The sequence below is a fragment of the Numida meleagris genome, chromosome 5 (genome assembly GCF_002078875.1).
Source record: "Numida meleagris isolate 19003 breed g44 Domestic line chromosome 5, NumMel1.0, whole genome shotgun sequence".
Classification (NCBI taxonomy): domain Eukaryota; kingdom Metazoa; phylum Chordata; class Aves; order Galliformes; family Numididae; genus Numida; species Numida meleagris.
Window position 1 is genome coordinate 1,329,869 of NC_034413.1, and position 12,199 is coordinate 1,342,067.

The following is a 12,199-nucleotide window of genomic DNA, read 5'->3' on the forward strand; positions in this document are numbered from 1 at the left end:
CAAAAATAAGAAAGGAAGCAAAGGGTGAAGCAAAGGAGAGCGGAAGCAGAAGACCGGTGTGAAGAAGGGCTACAAGCAATAAATCAGCTACTAAAGCAGCATTTGCCTTCCACTGGGCTAGCAGCGGCATGGATTTAAATGTCCAGGTTAAAGACTGTGCTGGAGACCCCTGTCCACCTGCAAGGAGGATGCAGGGGTGTTGCACCAACGGCTCTTTTCTTTCTGAGCCTGTACCCCTTCAGGGTACAGACTGCCCTGCGAGGCTGCCAGGCTCTGATGACCACCCAGCTGTTAGGGGAAAGCACCTGGAGAAATTCTAATACATAAAAATGAGGCAATGTCTTAAAACAGGTAAAACCCATGCATAAAACCCCCTACGTAAAATTTTCTATGGAAGAAGTGTATGTTCGGGCCCCAGAACTGCACTGCACTGGCCTGCGCCTAATGATATGAAGTTAATGGGATGAATTATGGTTGCGTTGCGCATGCCCTCAAGTGCACTGGCAGTCACACTGCGTGACCCTACACGCACTGAGAGCAGAACCATCCCCAGCTCCCAGCTCTGGGGACACTGTGCAGCCAAGGCATGGAGCCACGCTCCCTGGGGAGGGCAGTGCTGAGCATGCTGATGTGCAGTGCCCTTCCCTTTGGAGCCCTGCTCCTGACAGGCAATGCCTCTGTGTGGGCAGCGTTTAGGTTGGATGGGATGTTTCAGGGGAGAAAAGGAAAGAGCATCATTTAAGGCCATGCAGCACAATCGGGCATCCATGCTTTTACAGCAAGCTCATTTTTACAGAACCAGACATCTACAACCAGTGCCACCTCACAACACACACGCACGGAGGTACAGGGCCATTATTAACAATCACGACAGGGTTAGAAGAGGCTGCATTCCTGCAAAAAAGACCACTGAAAACACAAGAGTGGCACTTCCGTGAGCAAGCTTCACGAGCCTCAGCTCCCCCAGCCAATTCCTCCTCTCTCTAACGCACCACAACGTGTGCTGCTGAAAAATTCCATAGAAGAACGAGGCATTATTTATTATTTAACAGCAAGTCAATCCAAAATGGGTTCTGAATTTTTAAAACCTACAACAGGAGAGATTTAATTCACACCTAGCCAATTTAAGAACTTTTTCTCATGCCTCCTCCTTTGTATCATTTATAGCCAAATGCCAGGGATTCCGAAAATCAATGCAAGAAGTTACATAATAGACTGGTAATGCAGAGAAGAACATAAACACACTTTTTTTAATCACAGGTGATTATCATAGTTGAAGTACACATCATAAAAAATGCAATACATCATCTTTAATCACGCAGTGTGTGTTCTGGTAACTACAGAGTAATTCAATTGTAATGACAGACCTGTGAGAAGAACAACTTACTAGAAGTGTGGATATTTTAAGTGAAAATACATCCATTTATTTATACATACATACGCATAGACAAACTGCATTCTCTACACACGCTTGTCTTTTTCCCACTTCATATTTATTTCAGTAAAGCTCCAGCTGTGCTCACATTTGAGCCAAAGACTCAGACCCCTGGACAGCTACAGGCCAGACCTCTGCAAACTGTTCTGGGGCAGTTCTTTTGTTTCGGATAAGTAATTTCGATGGCTGAAATTTAAAATCTCAATCTGAGCCCAAAGGCTATCCCATCAAAACACACAGGTGCTCACTGTTAATCCAGGTTTAACAACAAATGCTTATAAATAGCTGCTTTATTTGGGGTTGGCAGTGCCACGAGTGAATTATGCATCCATGACAACTCCAGCGAGTCCCAATAAAACCTCTCCTCTAGACCCCACCACCACACTCCTCGTTTATGACTTCTTTAAATGTGTTGTTTTCGCAAGTGTTTTCTGATTTGTTTTTGTTTGGAAATTTCTCAGGTGTTACAAGCCACTTGCACCAGGTTAGTTAATGCAGGCAGATTTTCTTGCATGACAAAGCAAGCCCAAGCCATAATAATACACTGTAAAAAATCTCCCAGGTTAGGTTGCAATTCTTTAAAAATATAAAGAACGTATCGGGGTGTTTTGATGGTAATGACATAAATCTTGCTGTGGACAGGGGCCAAAACCTCTTTCTGAGCCAGCTCCCTGTGACTGCTTGGACAGCAAAAAGCCAGCGGTCAGTTTGCTGGGATTTTGTCAGAGAAATAAGCCGACACCTTTCAAGAAGCACTTTCTGCTGCTAAATTGTGTAAGGAAATGGAAGGTGGAAAAAAAAAGTACTATATTGTGTAGAGGAGCAATGTCACCTGCAGCCAGGTCACCAGCATGTGCCATAGGTCTCAGGTTTCCCGTGATGGGTGCAGGGCAGGTCCCAAACTCAGGGCCGCGTGGCTGAGCCGCTCAGCATCACGTTGGATGTGGAAATCTGGCCTAGGGGGTTTGGAAAGAAATGAGGAATCTCAGATCTCTGCGAGGGTGCTCTCCTGTTGCAACGGAGTGCGCCATGCTATGGGAGAGAACAAGCAGAGGATCGATGAACCTCATTTTAGGGCAGTGTTGTGCTGGTAGAGGTGCAGAAACACTGCTTGAACACTGGTTGAATGGCTGTAGCTGGAAAACGCAGCCACCAGGATGGAGGGTATGAAACAGAGAGAGCATCTTCCATGCTTGAAAGAAAGAATTTCATACCAAGTTTGTCCTAACGCGTGCAAGCATGCACTTCATCCTCTGGAGCGTCGGATACAAAAGAAAATGTGCTACAAAGGCTGCACGGGCTCTGTAATTTAAAAATATTGAACATTGCTTCAGTTTGGCTTAATTGTGATGACAACTTTCAGACTACTAAAATAATTAAACCTGCTAAAATTTATTAGGGCCCTAAGGACATTTTAGAGGGAGAACTACCCTAGTCTGGAGCTTTAATGCCTCGGCTACATTTAATGTAATTTTTATCAATAACCAAGCAGCTCATAATATTATAGCTCCACTGAAATCTTCACGCTGTGAAATCTAATTCATCTAATACATGAATCCATCACTTACACAGACCCTATCTCAAACGCTATAAAACTTCCAAACCCATAGATTTGTCTCCAACAAAAATAACATGAAGGGGCCCTTCAATCAATAGCAGAATCCCTCTGATTCGGGCACCAGCTGAATATTTTCTCCAACTTTGCTTTTGTTCTTCTGGGTAGAGGCCCACAAGGGAAAGAGCTTGTTTTCACTCGCAGCCTCATCAATACCTAAATCCTGGTGAACAAGTGACACTGAGAAGCTGTAATCAATAGCTCCCTGTGCGTTTTTTCTTCTGGTCAAATGGTTCAGCACTACTGACAGCCCTGACACTCAGAACATGATGCTAAATCTTTATCAACAGCCATCTGGGTGACTGGCAGAACAAGACTCGGGTGGTCATTAACGCTCATGGCAATCTGTGAATAAACTAACTCCTCAATAATGCGTTTGTTTAGAAAAAGGTGGGGAAAAAAACTCCCTGCACAAGGTATCGATTGCCTTTGAACTGCATTTAGCAAATTCCGTCTGAGGATGAAGCAGCGCAGCGCTCCGCCGCGGCGCTCCGCTTGTTAAGAGTTTTCAATTTGACGCAATGGAAAACCGACCGTCCTATTAGACTGGCTGATGGACTGGAGACTTGCAGAAAACTGCCAAACTGTCAAAAATAGATCAGCCAGGCCATAATGGAAACAGCTGAAATATCAAGTTATAACATACAACAAGAATCACACTTAGCAAAAAAATAATCTTTCAGTTTGCTCGTGTCCTATTGCTTTTTCTCCCCCTGTTCCCTTACAGAAACAAATACCGTAATGCGAACCAGCATGGGTCCATCTTTATTGCTAGCCACCTAAGGAATTAATGCCCAAGTAGTTTTATGTGTTCGCAACATTTCAAATCCATACTTCACAGTATTCTCATAAATGCACAATTACTCCTTTCACTCTCAAACGTTTAAACTATTTTGGCTGAATAATATCCCCGATCTTCGACAGCTCGATCTCAGCATCATGGCAGACACTTAGCTCGGTTTTAACCTAAACAATAACACAACTGGATCGAATATAAAAAACGTATGCAGCTATTACTGCTGCTAACAGACCGCTGAAGACGTCTTATTTAAGCCACAGAACAGTCATTTAGGATGGCCTTGGACTAATCAGCCCAACATTCGCCATTTCCCATGAGTCTCTGTGATTTCTTTTTGATCCTCCTATACTAGTCTAATGAGATTTTTAATTGAACTTTATGGGTTCCCTTTGAGGACCACAGACCTTGCAGTCAATCTGAACCGCAGTAAAGTATTTGAAGTTTTTCTTGCAAAAGGTGAGCCATCCCCACCATGTCCTTGGCATAAATTGAGGCAAGGATGTCGCATCTTTCAGCTGCTGCTGGCACCTCTTCCACCTTCTCATAAATTTGAAGGTCACTGTATGAATTATGTGAAGCATCCCCACTACAAAGGGAAACCTGTAGAATGCACACCACCAAAATTAAACACCGACCCATGATTTGTAGAAGGGAGAAATGTTCTGGTATTTCCTGGAAAAACGTAAGATACACAGTTGCATCTAAATATTTCACAAACGGTGTAATGTTAACATCCAGCTCCGCTTTATTTCAAGCCCTTGTTTTTAGTGATATTGCTATCCTCATTAAATCACAATTATAATACAGTCATCCTGCTATAACTTAGTCCTTTAATCATGGAAGCATCTCAAGGTGCAAACAACTCAACAATTTTGCATACCCTCAGCAGCCATCTTTAATAAAAGCCTTCACTACAGCCTCAGTTTCTCTCCTGTGAACAAAAATCACTAATCTGCTGCTTAACAGAACGTCACATTACTGCTAGAATTTGAAGCAAATGCTACTCAGACCCAGAATTTCTATCTGGAAGCTCACGTTACAGGTGCAGCAGTTGCTCACACCACAGTTCTTTGGATTCTTCGCTGCTGTTTTAATGCTGCTGCAGTTCACAAGACGTGTTCAGTTTAATGATCTGCTGAGGTAGATTTAAAGCCCAATATCTCATCTGATCAACAAACTTCAAGTGTGTTTATACATGTACAATGTTCATGGGTATTCCAAAATTCGATACATGTAGCACACTGCCATATAAACAAGCATAACATCTAATGGATTTAAGCTTCTAAGCTCAATAAAGAAGTACACAGTGATATTTTAAGCGTATATCAGATTTTCATATGAAGCAGTTCATATGAGCAGCATAAAGATGCGTCCCGTCAATACACCGTATTGTACTTGACAATACAAACTATTTTAATATGATGGAATGCCTTCCAACAGAATATGGTGTACATTAAGAGAAGGTAATACAATGCAAACCTACAGGAAACAGTTCTCAAAGAATAACAATATAGTGTTGTGCAAAAGGATATGTAATTGCTATTGCCTAGAAATGTACCCTGCTTTGCCCTCAGGCTGCAGTGGAGCAGCAGCATCCAAAGCAGCGGTAACAGCAGGTTGTGGTGTGAAAATTCCTGCTTTTTCCCCTGTGAGGAAGGATGAAAATAGTTCTGAAAATAGACAGCAAAGCTACTGCAATTTGTTCTTAAATGGGGTCCTACCTTATTTTTGTTATTTCCCATCCCTTGCTATGGCTAGAGTGGTTTCTGTCCCCAGCAGAACATTTTTAATTGTATTATAGACACTAATGTATAGCTTCAGGGAAAAAAGAGCTCTATTAATATAATACCACTCCAATATTTCATAATAGAAAGCAAGCTGATGATACCATAATGACATCCTTGCCTGTTCCAAAACACGTTTTTATTACTAGACATCTCCTGTAGTTAATCTGTAATTTCATGCATGTTCCACGTGCAATCGCAAATACAGTCCTCATGTACTTCACTGGGAGCCCCTTTTCACTCTGTATTTTCCACAGAAATCTTTCTGTGATCCTTCAGACCTATGAGTCATGACACGCAGGGTGACTATGCATAATATGCAGATAGATTTTAAGAATCAAACAAAATACAAAGACAGTACGTGGTGGCAACGTGAAAAGCCCCCACCCTTAGTATTTCTACATGGACAGCCACCAGTTCTTCTGAAAACAGGCTCCTGAATCTGCTTTGCTACCACGTGTTGCAGTCTTCTATGTACCTCGTTAAAGAAAAAACTGGGAGAACTGAATGCAGAAACAACAGAGAAGGTCAAAGATTATGGCAGGTGTAACGCTGGAGAAAAGAGAGGCATTTGGGTATGGAAAGACACATGCTGCTAAGTGCAAGTGCTAATGACGGAAAACATGGTGAAGAATAGCCACAAAAGGCCACAGTGATATTAACAGAAATCTAAGTGTTTTTTTTTTCCCCACTTTTCAAAGGCAATGAGTGAGGGAATGTGTAAAGCCAGGCACAGGGGCACTGTCTTCCCTTGCTCTCCCTCTCCTTTGCACAGTGACAAAGCAGTACTGCAGGGTGAGGAACCAAGTTCCCTCCTTCTGCCTCTTGCAATGCAGTGATATTCTCACTGCAGCCCAGAAACTCCCTAATTCAGGACTGAGCTTCCTCCAAGGGGATCCAACCACAGCCCAACCAGTGGACCCACATGCAGCAGCAGTGATTCTCACCAACTTCACTTAGAGCGATCACCGTGTTTCTGGTGCACATGTAACATCTGAAAACCCAGACCCTGACAATAGAAAGATAATTACTGGGAAAATGGACAAAGAGACCGAGGACTGTAACACGTTGTATCTCCAAAACCAACAGGACTCACATACAGTCGCTCCCAGTTCAGGCGACCCACCTTTATCTAAAGGAAAAATGCCATTTTCATCTCATTTCCAGGGCACAGGAGAAAAAAAACATGTTAAAAATTGAGATGTGTATTATCTCTGTGAACTAAAATGCCTCCTCTTCCACACTTTCAGAAACCCATCCGTAACAGCAGTCCATCCCATCTGGCAATGCTTCCACAGCTCCTCAGGTCCTGACAGAGGATGTTCGTGCTGAGTGATACAAGATTTCCCTCGTCTAATATGTAAGAAAGTTTGAGAGCAACAAAATACGTATAGGCTGACGAATTAAAAGAAGTGCAGTGTTTCTTTTCCAAACCTAACACCATAAATGGTAGGGCATAAATCACATTAAACTGGGTTGTGCATTATTGCTGATTAAAAACACTTACTGACCTTATTACTCATGGTAGACCAGTTTTCATAGCAGATAAATTTAGTCTAATGACATTTAGCCCAGAAAGCTCTCTAAATCCACCACCTTCCATCAACTTTATTTGAAAGTTGACATGAACTTACAGGATTGCTCCTCATCGCTCCTCCCACCGCTCTTGCCGCTCGGCTGTTGCCTGCTAGCTCTGCTAATTGCCGGTAAGAAATGGCCTCTCCGAACTTCACTTCTCTCAGCAGGGTCCACAACACCTGTTTGGTGAACGAATCTGCAAATAAAGAGGGCACTGTTGGTATGTATGCATGCCTGGAAGAACAACGAGACGAAATACGCCAAGCACTCAGTGCGAAGCACAGCCTCAATGGCAACCTTCTAATTTAAATTTAAACAGCCCTAAGACACCGTCCTGTGATTGCGTCCTATATGACTATATTTAAATACATGATTATTAGGAAGAGCGCTTCAAGTAACTGATCACTATAAAAAAGGATTTAAAGCTTTGATTTTCCTATATTTTTAATTTGCTTCAAGTACAATTATCCTGTTAACACATACAATGCGGTTTTTCCATTAAATTGGCAGAGTATAAATTAGCATAGAGTCAAATTAAAAAGGGAAGAAATAACTGGCTCTACCTATTTCACAAAGCCCTCGCATCTCCAGCTAATTTCCAACTTCAGCTGGGACGCGCGGCAGAAGAAGCCCTAGAGCCAGCGGACCCGTATTATCCTGGCTGACTGCATTTTATAGCCGAGCCCCCCAAGCTACTGCTCAGCATTCCAGACATTACAAAACGTAAGGACTGGCTGCGACCTTGAATGTACGGCACATCCTTAATGACACGGGGCTCTGAAAAAAAATTATGTACCTACCATTATTTTAATTTTAATTCACCAGGAAATTGCTTCTAAGCATTCCAATTGCTGAAATAATGAATAAGCAAATGCACGAGCTTCTTTCTGTAGTTCAGGGTTCTACCTTCCCGGCCCAGGACTGCTTGACAAAAGGACAACCAATAGCTGCTCTGGGATTTTAGCGGGGTTTAGCACCCATTGCTCTTCCAAGGCATCGGTAGAAACCCTGCAGATGTAACTAGTGAGTAACTCACTCAGAGGAGTGAGCTGGCAAAGAAAAAGGAGAAAAGGAAGAGGCCCCTTTGCCCTGTTGTGAGATTCACTCTACTAATTTGGCAGAGAAACAAACTGATTTTAAACATTTTCCTTCTTTAGTTGTCAAAAAAGACATTGATTACGTTACATAGTAAAAGGTGATTTTGTTCTTAAAGGAAACCCATACACCATTATGTATGTGTTAAATAATAAAAATCACTTCTTAACTGAAGGGAATGATAATCACTTCATTGAAAAAATCTGTTTAGTCTTTATTATAACATTAAGCAAATTAAACATCAGCATAATCCAGGTGATACGAGAAAAGGGTCATCAAAGAAATTAACTTTGTTGTTCATTAATTTACATGGATTAGTAGAGGGCAAAGAGATAGCAAATCTGCTCTAGTTTTTTATGATATAATTTCAAACTGTACACCATTTGTGGCAGTAGGGTGACTTTGGGGTTAATCAGACTGATTTGTCCTTTTAATTGCTTTCTATTCAAAGAAAATTCATTAGATAATGTTCTCTTCAAAATTCATGAATCAATTTAACTGAAGAAACCACATTAACAGCTTTGGGTTCATTAGCACAAGCAGTTGTGTTACTAGCTGATTGCTAGGAGGGTTTCCTTAGGCAAACAGATTTTGTTTACCGTCGTTTCTTCAGATAGGTTTCTTTCTGACCAAACCGTGGCTTCTTATTTCTGTTACCTCTCCTCAAGCCAGCAAGATCCGTGTTGACCTGAGCACTGGGAGGCTTGGGGGATCCCTGCCCGATGCCCTCCCCGAGGCACACGACGTGCAGGGAGCGCACGCTGCTGCTGTGCCCTGCTCCCCCGGTGGAGCTGGTGGCAGCGAGGCACCCACAGCGTCCCACTCCTGCACCGTGAGCCCGGTGGCAGGATCACACAATCATCCAGGTTGGAAAAGCCCTCTGAGACCCCCAGATGGAACCCCACCCACTGCCCACATCCATCAGTGCCACATCCCTGTGGGTCTGAACACCTCCAGGGACGGGGACTCCCCACCCCTGGGCAGCTGTGCTGGTGCCTAGCCGCTCTCTGGAAAAGAAATTGTTCCTAACACCCAACCTGATGCTACCCTGGAGCAACGTGAGGCCATCACCTCTCGTCCTATTGCTGTCACCCAGGAGCAGAGGCCTATCCTCCTCTCAGGGCACTGTAGAGAGCCTTAAGGTCTCCCCAGAGCCCCCTTTTCTACATACTGAACAGCCCCAGCACCCTCAGCCGCTCCCCATGAGACCTATGCTCCAGACCCCACAGTTTTGTTGCCCTTCTCTGGATGGAGCAGCACTGGGAGCACAGCAGCTGCATCCGGCATGGCCATGGCCAGCCTGCCGAGCACCCTGCAGCCCACTACAATGTGGCACCACGGAACCAGCCTGCATCAACATGCAGGACGGGTTACCTTCCAGAGCCACTGCACATCTGTCATGAGAGAATACGTACTCTAGCCATCCTGACATAAAACACCAGAAGTTATAGTTCAAAATAATGAAATATTTAGCAATCATGCACATCATTTTATAAATGTATCTGAAAACTCAATTTCATCCTGTAGGGAGCAAATGCATTAATTAGTTTAAGCGGCTCTAACAGACACTGCCAAATACTGTTATTAAACTGTCTGCAAGTGTTAGTGCCTGTAAGCACAACCTTCCCAAATTAGATGGCTGAACTTTCACCAATTTCCAGTGTGTGCCAACATTTTATGCTGCTAAGTATCATTATAAAACGCTGTAAAATCCGCACATAAAAATTAACGCCCACGTTTGCTCTGTGGAAACACGCGACGCAGCGTGAGTTTCGGCTGGCGGCTAACCAGAGAGGCAATGCGGGCAGAGCAGTGGCTGAGCCGCATCCACGGGAACGTCACTGCACATGCCGCCTGCAAAAAGGTCCTCTCCAGGTCCCCAGGCCCTTCACTGCCCTTCTGCCAACAGAAGGAGTTGTGGTCCACACTGAGAAACCACCACTGCCGGACGCTACTGCTCAGTGAAGCGATCAGCAGTGCGTCAGATCCCATATCAGGATGCACGCTTCCCAAACTTCCATGGAATCAGGAGCTGCCAGTGGGGCGGGGGGAGGGGGGGTGGGACATTTGTCAGTCCTGCCAAGAGCACTGTAAGTTACCAAAATAATGCATCGTCAAGCCAAGCTGACCTGAAATTAGCACTTGAAGGTCAGTTATCGGTCTCTAAAAGGAGGAGATTTAGGCCAGAAGTGATGAGGAAATCCTTCACCAGAGGCGGTGCGGGCCTGGCACTGCTGCCCAGAGCTGTGGGGGCCCACGGCCACGGCTGGGCCCTGGGAGCCTGAGCTGGGGGGCACCAGCCCATGGCAGGAGGGGGCTGAGGAGGTTGTAAGATTCCAGTCCAACCATTCTGTGGTTCCACAGTCCTATGAAAGGAGGGACCTACACTAGACCTGGTGCTAATGCCCAGCTGCTTCAGGTTGCTCGCGGCAGCCTTAGGCCTTAATTCTCCAGATAAACTCACTACATCCACAAGGATAATAGAGCGAAAATCAAGTTTGCTCTAACCCTAGCTGCATCGTAACTTCTTTCCCACGTAATTGGAGGTGGCAATTAGCACGGAGCAGCGTGGCCGCGCAGTGGCACAGCAGCAATCAGGCAGTGGCCGGTAATGGGAGCAGACAGCTGGGTGCTGCGGGCAGCGGGGACAGAGGTCAGCCATGTCACTGCCTCTGCCACCACAGCCCTGGGGGCAAGAGAGGTTCAGAAGACGTACCTTCTGATTTTACCTCATTTTTAACTATTAAAGGCCATTTTTCCCCTTCTCAATAATCTTGCTAAGAATACTGTTTTTCTTTTCTTTCATTATTTTTTTTCCAACTTTTTTTTTTTCAAATGCAAAGAAACAAACAACGCTCAGCCCTTCTCACCACCTTTTCCTGTAGCTTGCCTTGGATAATTTTTGTTTGTTTTTATCCTTACCTGTTTTCACCATAATTACTACTGTTAAAACTGTCACAGAATCACCGCGTGGTTGGGTGGGAAGGCGCTTTCAGCCCATCCAGCTCCAACCCCTGCCATGGGCTGGCTGCCCCCCACCACAGCAGGTCACCCAGAACACTTTAGAAACATTCCCATTTGTTTTCCAACCCCAAAAAAACATTATTTGTCTCCTGGTACCAGGAAGAAGAGATTCACATTTAATCTGAAGAACTTCTACTGCCAATAAGTGACTATATAAAGAGTTAACGTAAGCGTCAAGTGCTCATTTCTAGCAACGCTGAAACATCTCAAAATTAAGTAGGCTGTTAAACACGTACCAACTATGTCACCTAAAAAGCAGTGTGATAACTAGCAATCACTGCTACCCTAGCCTACACGGCAGTAGCAAGCAAAGCTAAATGCTTGCCTCAATTTCCTAACTGCATAATTATTTCTTGTTCTTGTTACAAGACACATCAAGGAATGCTTTTCTTCCCACTTCTGCTGGCTGCAAGTCTGTAACCACTGGTACTCTATAATCAAAAAATTAATTATTACTTGCTGTTCAAATATTCCTGGAAGTATAGTTTAGACAGTACAGTGACATCCCGTAAAACCATCCAAATGTACCGTTACAAGAGAAAAAAAAAGGAAAGATTGCTTGAAATCAGGGTGGTGGCAAACATTTTGACAAATCGCTGAGAGCAGGCTCTGAACTTCTGCTGTTACCATCTTCATGAGTGATATTAATGTACTACAGAGACAGAATGTGCCTACCTGTGAGTTATAAACTCTATGGCTACTGAAATAGCTGAAGCAAAGCTGAGATCTTGGCCGTTTTCCATGACTGATTTTTATGAATGAAGATGTAACGATAATCAAATTACTTCAGAGTACACATTTCTGAATGTACAGAAGCCACCATCAAGTTTACGGTTAAAAGTATAGCTATACAAATAAAAGCGGAAAAG

General features: G+C 43.9%; 1 protein-coding gene across 7 annotated transcripts in view; it reads right to left on the bottom strand.

The window, feature by feature from the left end:
• Positions 1 to 12,199, bottom strand: part of MGMT (O-6-methylguanine-DNA methyltransferase) — a 173,864-nt gene that overhangs the window by 30,205 nt on the left and 131,460 nt on the right. For 4 of the 7 annotated variants that reach the window (XR_002439081.1, XR_002439082.1, XM_021397717.1 and 1 more), the window contains one exon: positions 7,268 to 7,407. The exons of 1 other annotated variant lie outside the window; for it this stretch is intronic. Coding sequence is in view for 4 of the 6 variants with exons in the window: in XM_021397717.1 (XP_021253392.1) it covers positions 7,268 to 7,407 (140 nt within the window). In the remaining 2 variants the exon portion in view is untranslated. Of the gene's footprint in view, positions 1 to 4; positions 2,392 to 2,644; positions 2,738 to 7,267; positions 7,408 to 12,199 lie in introns of those variants that run through there. 2 more of the 7 variants (XM_021397719.1, XM_021397718.1) reach the window with 2 other exon arrangements.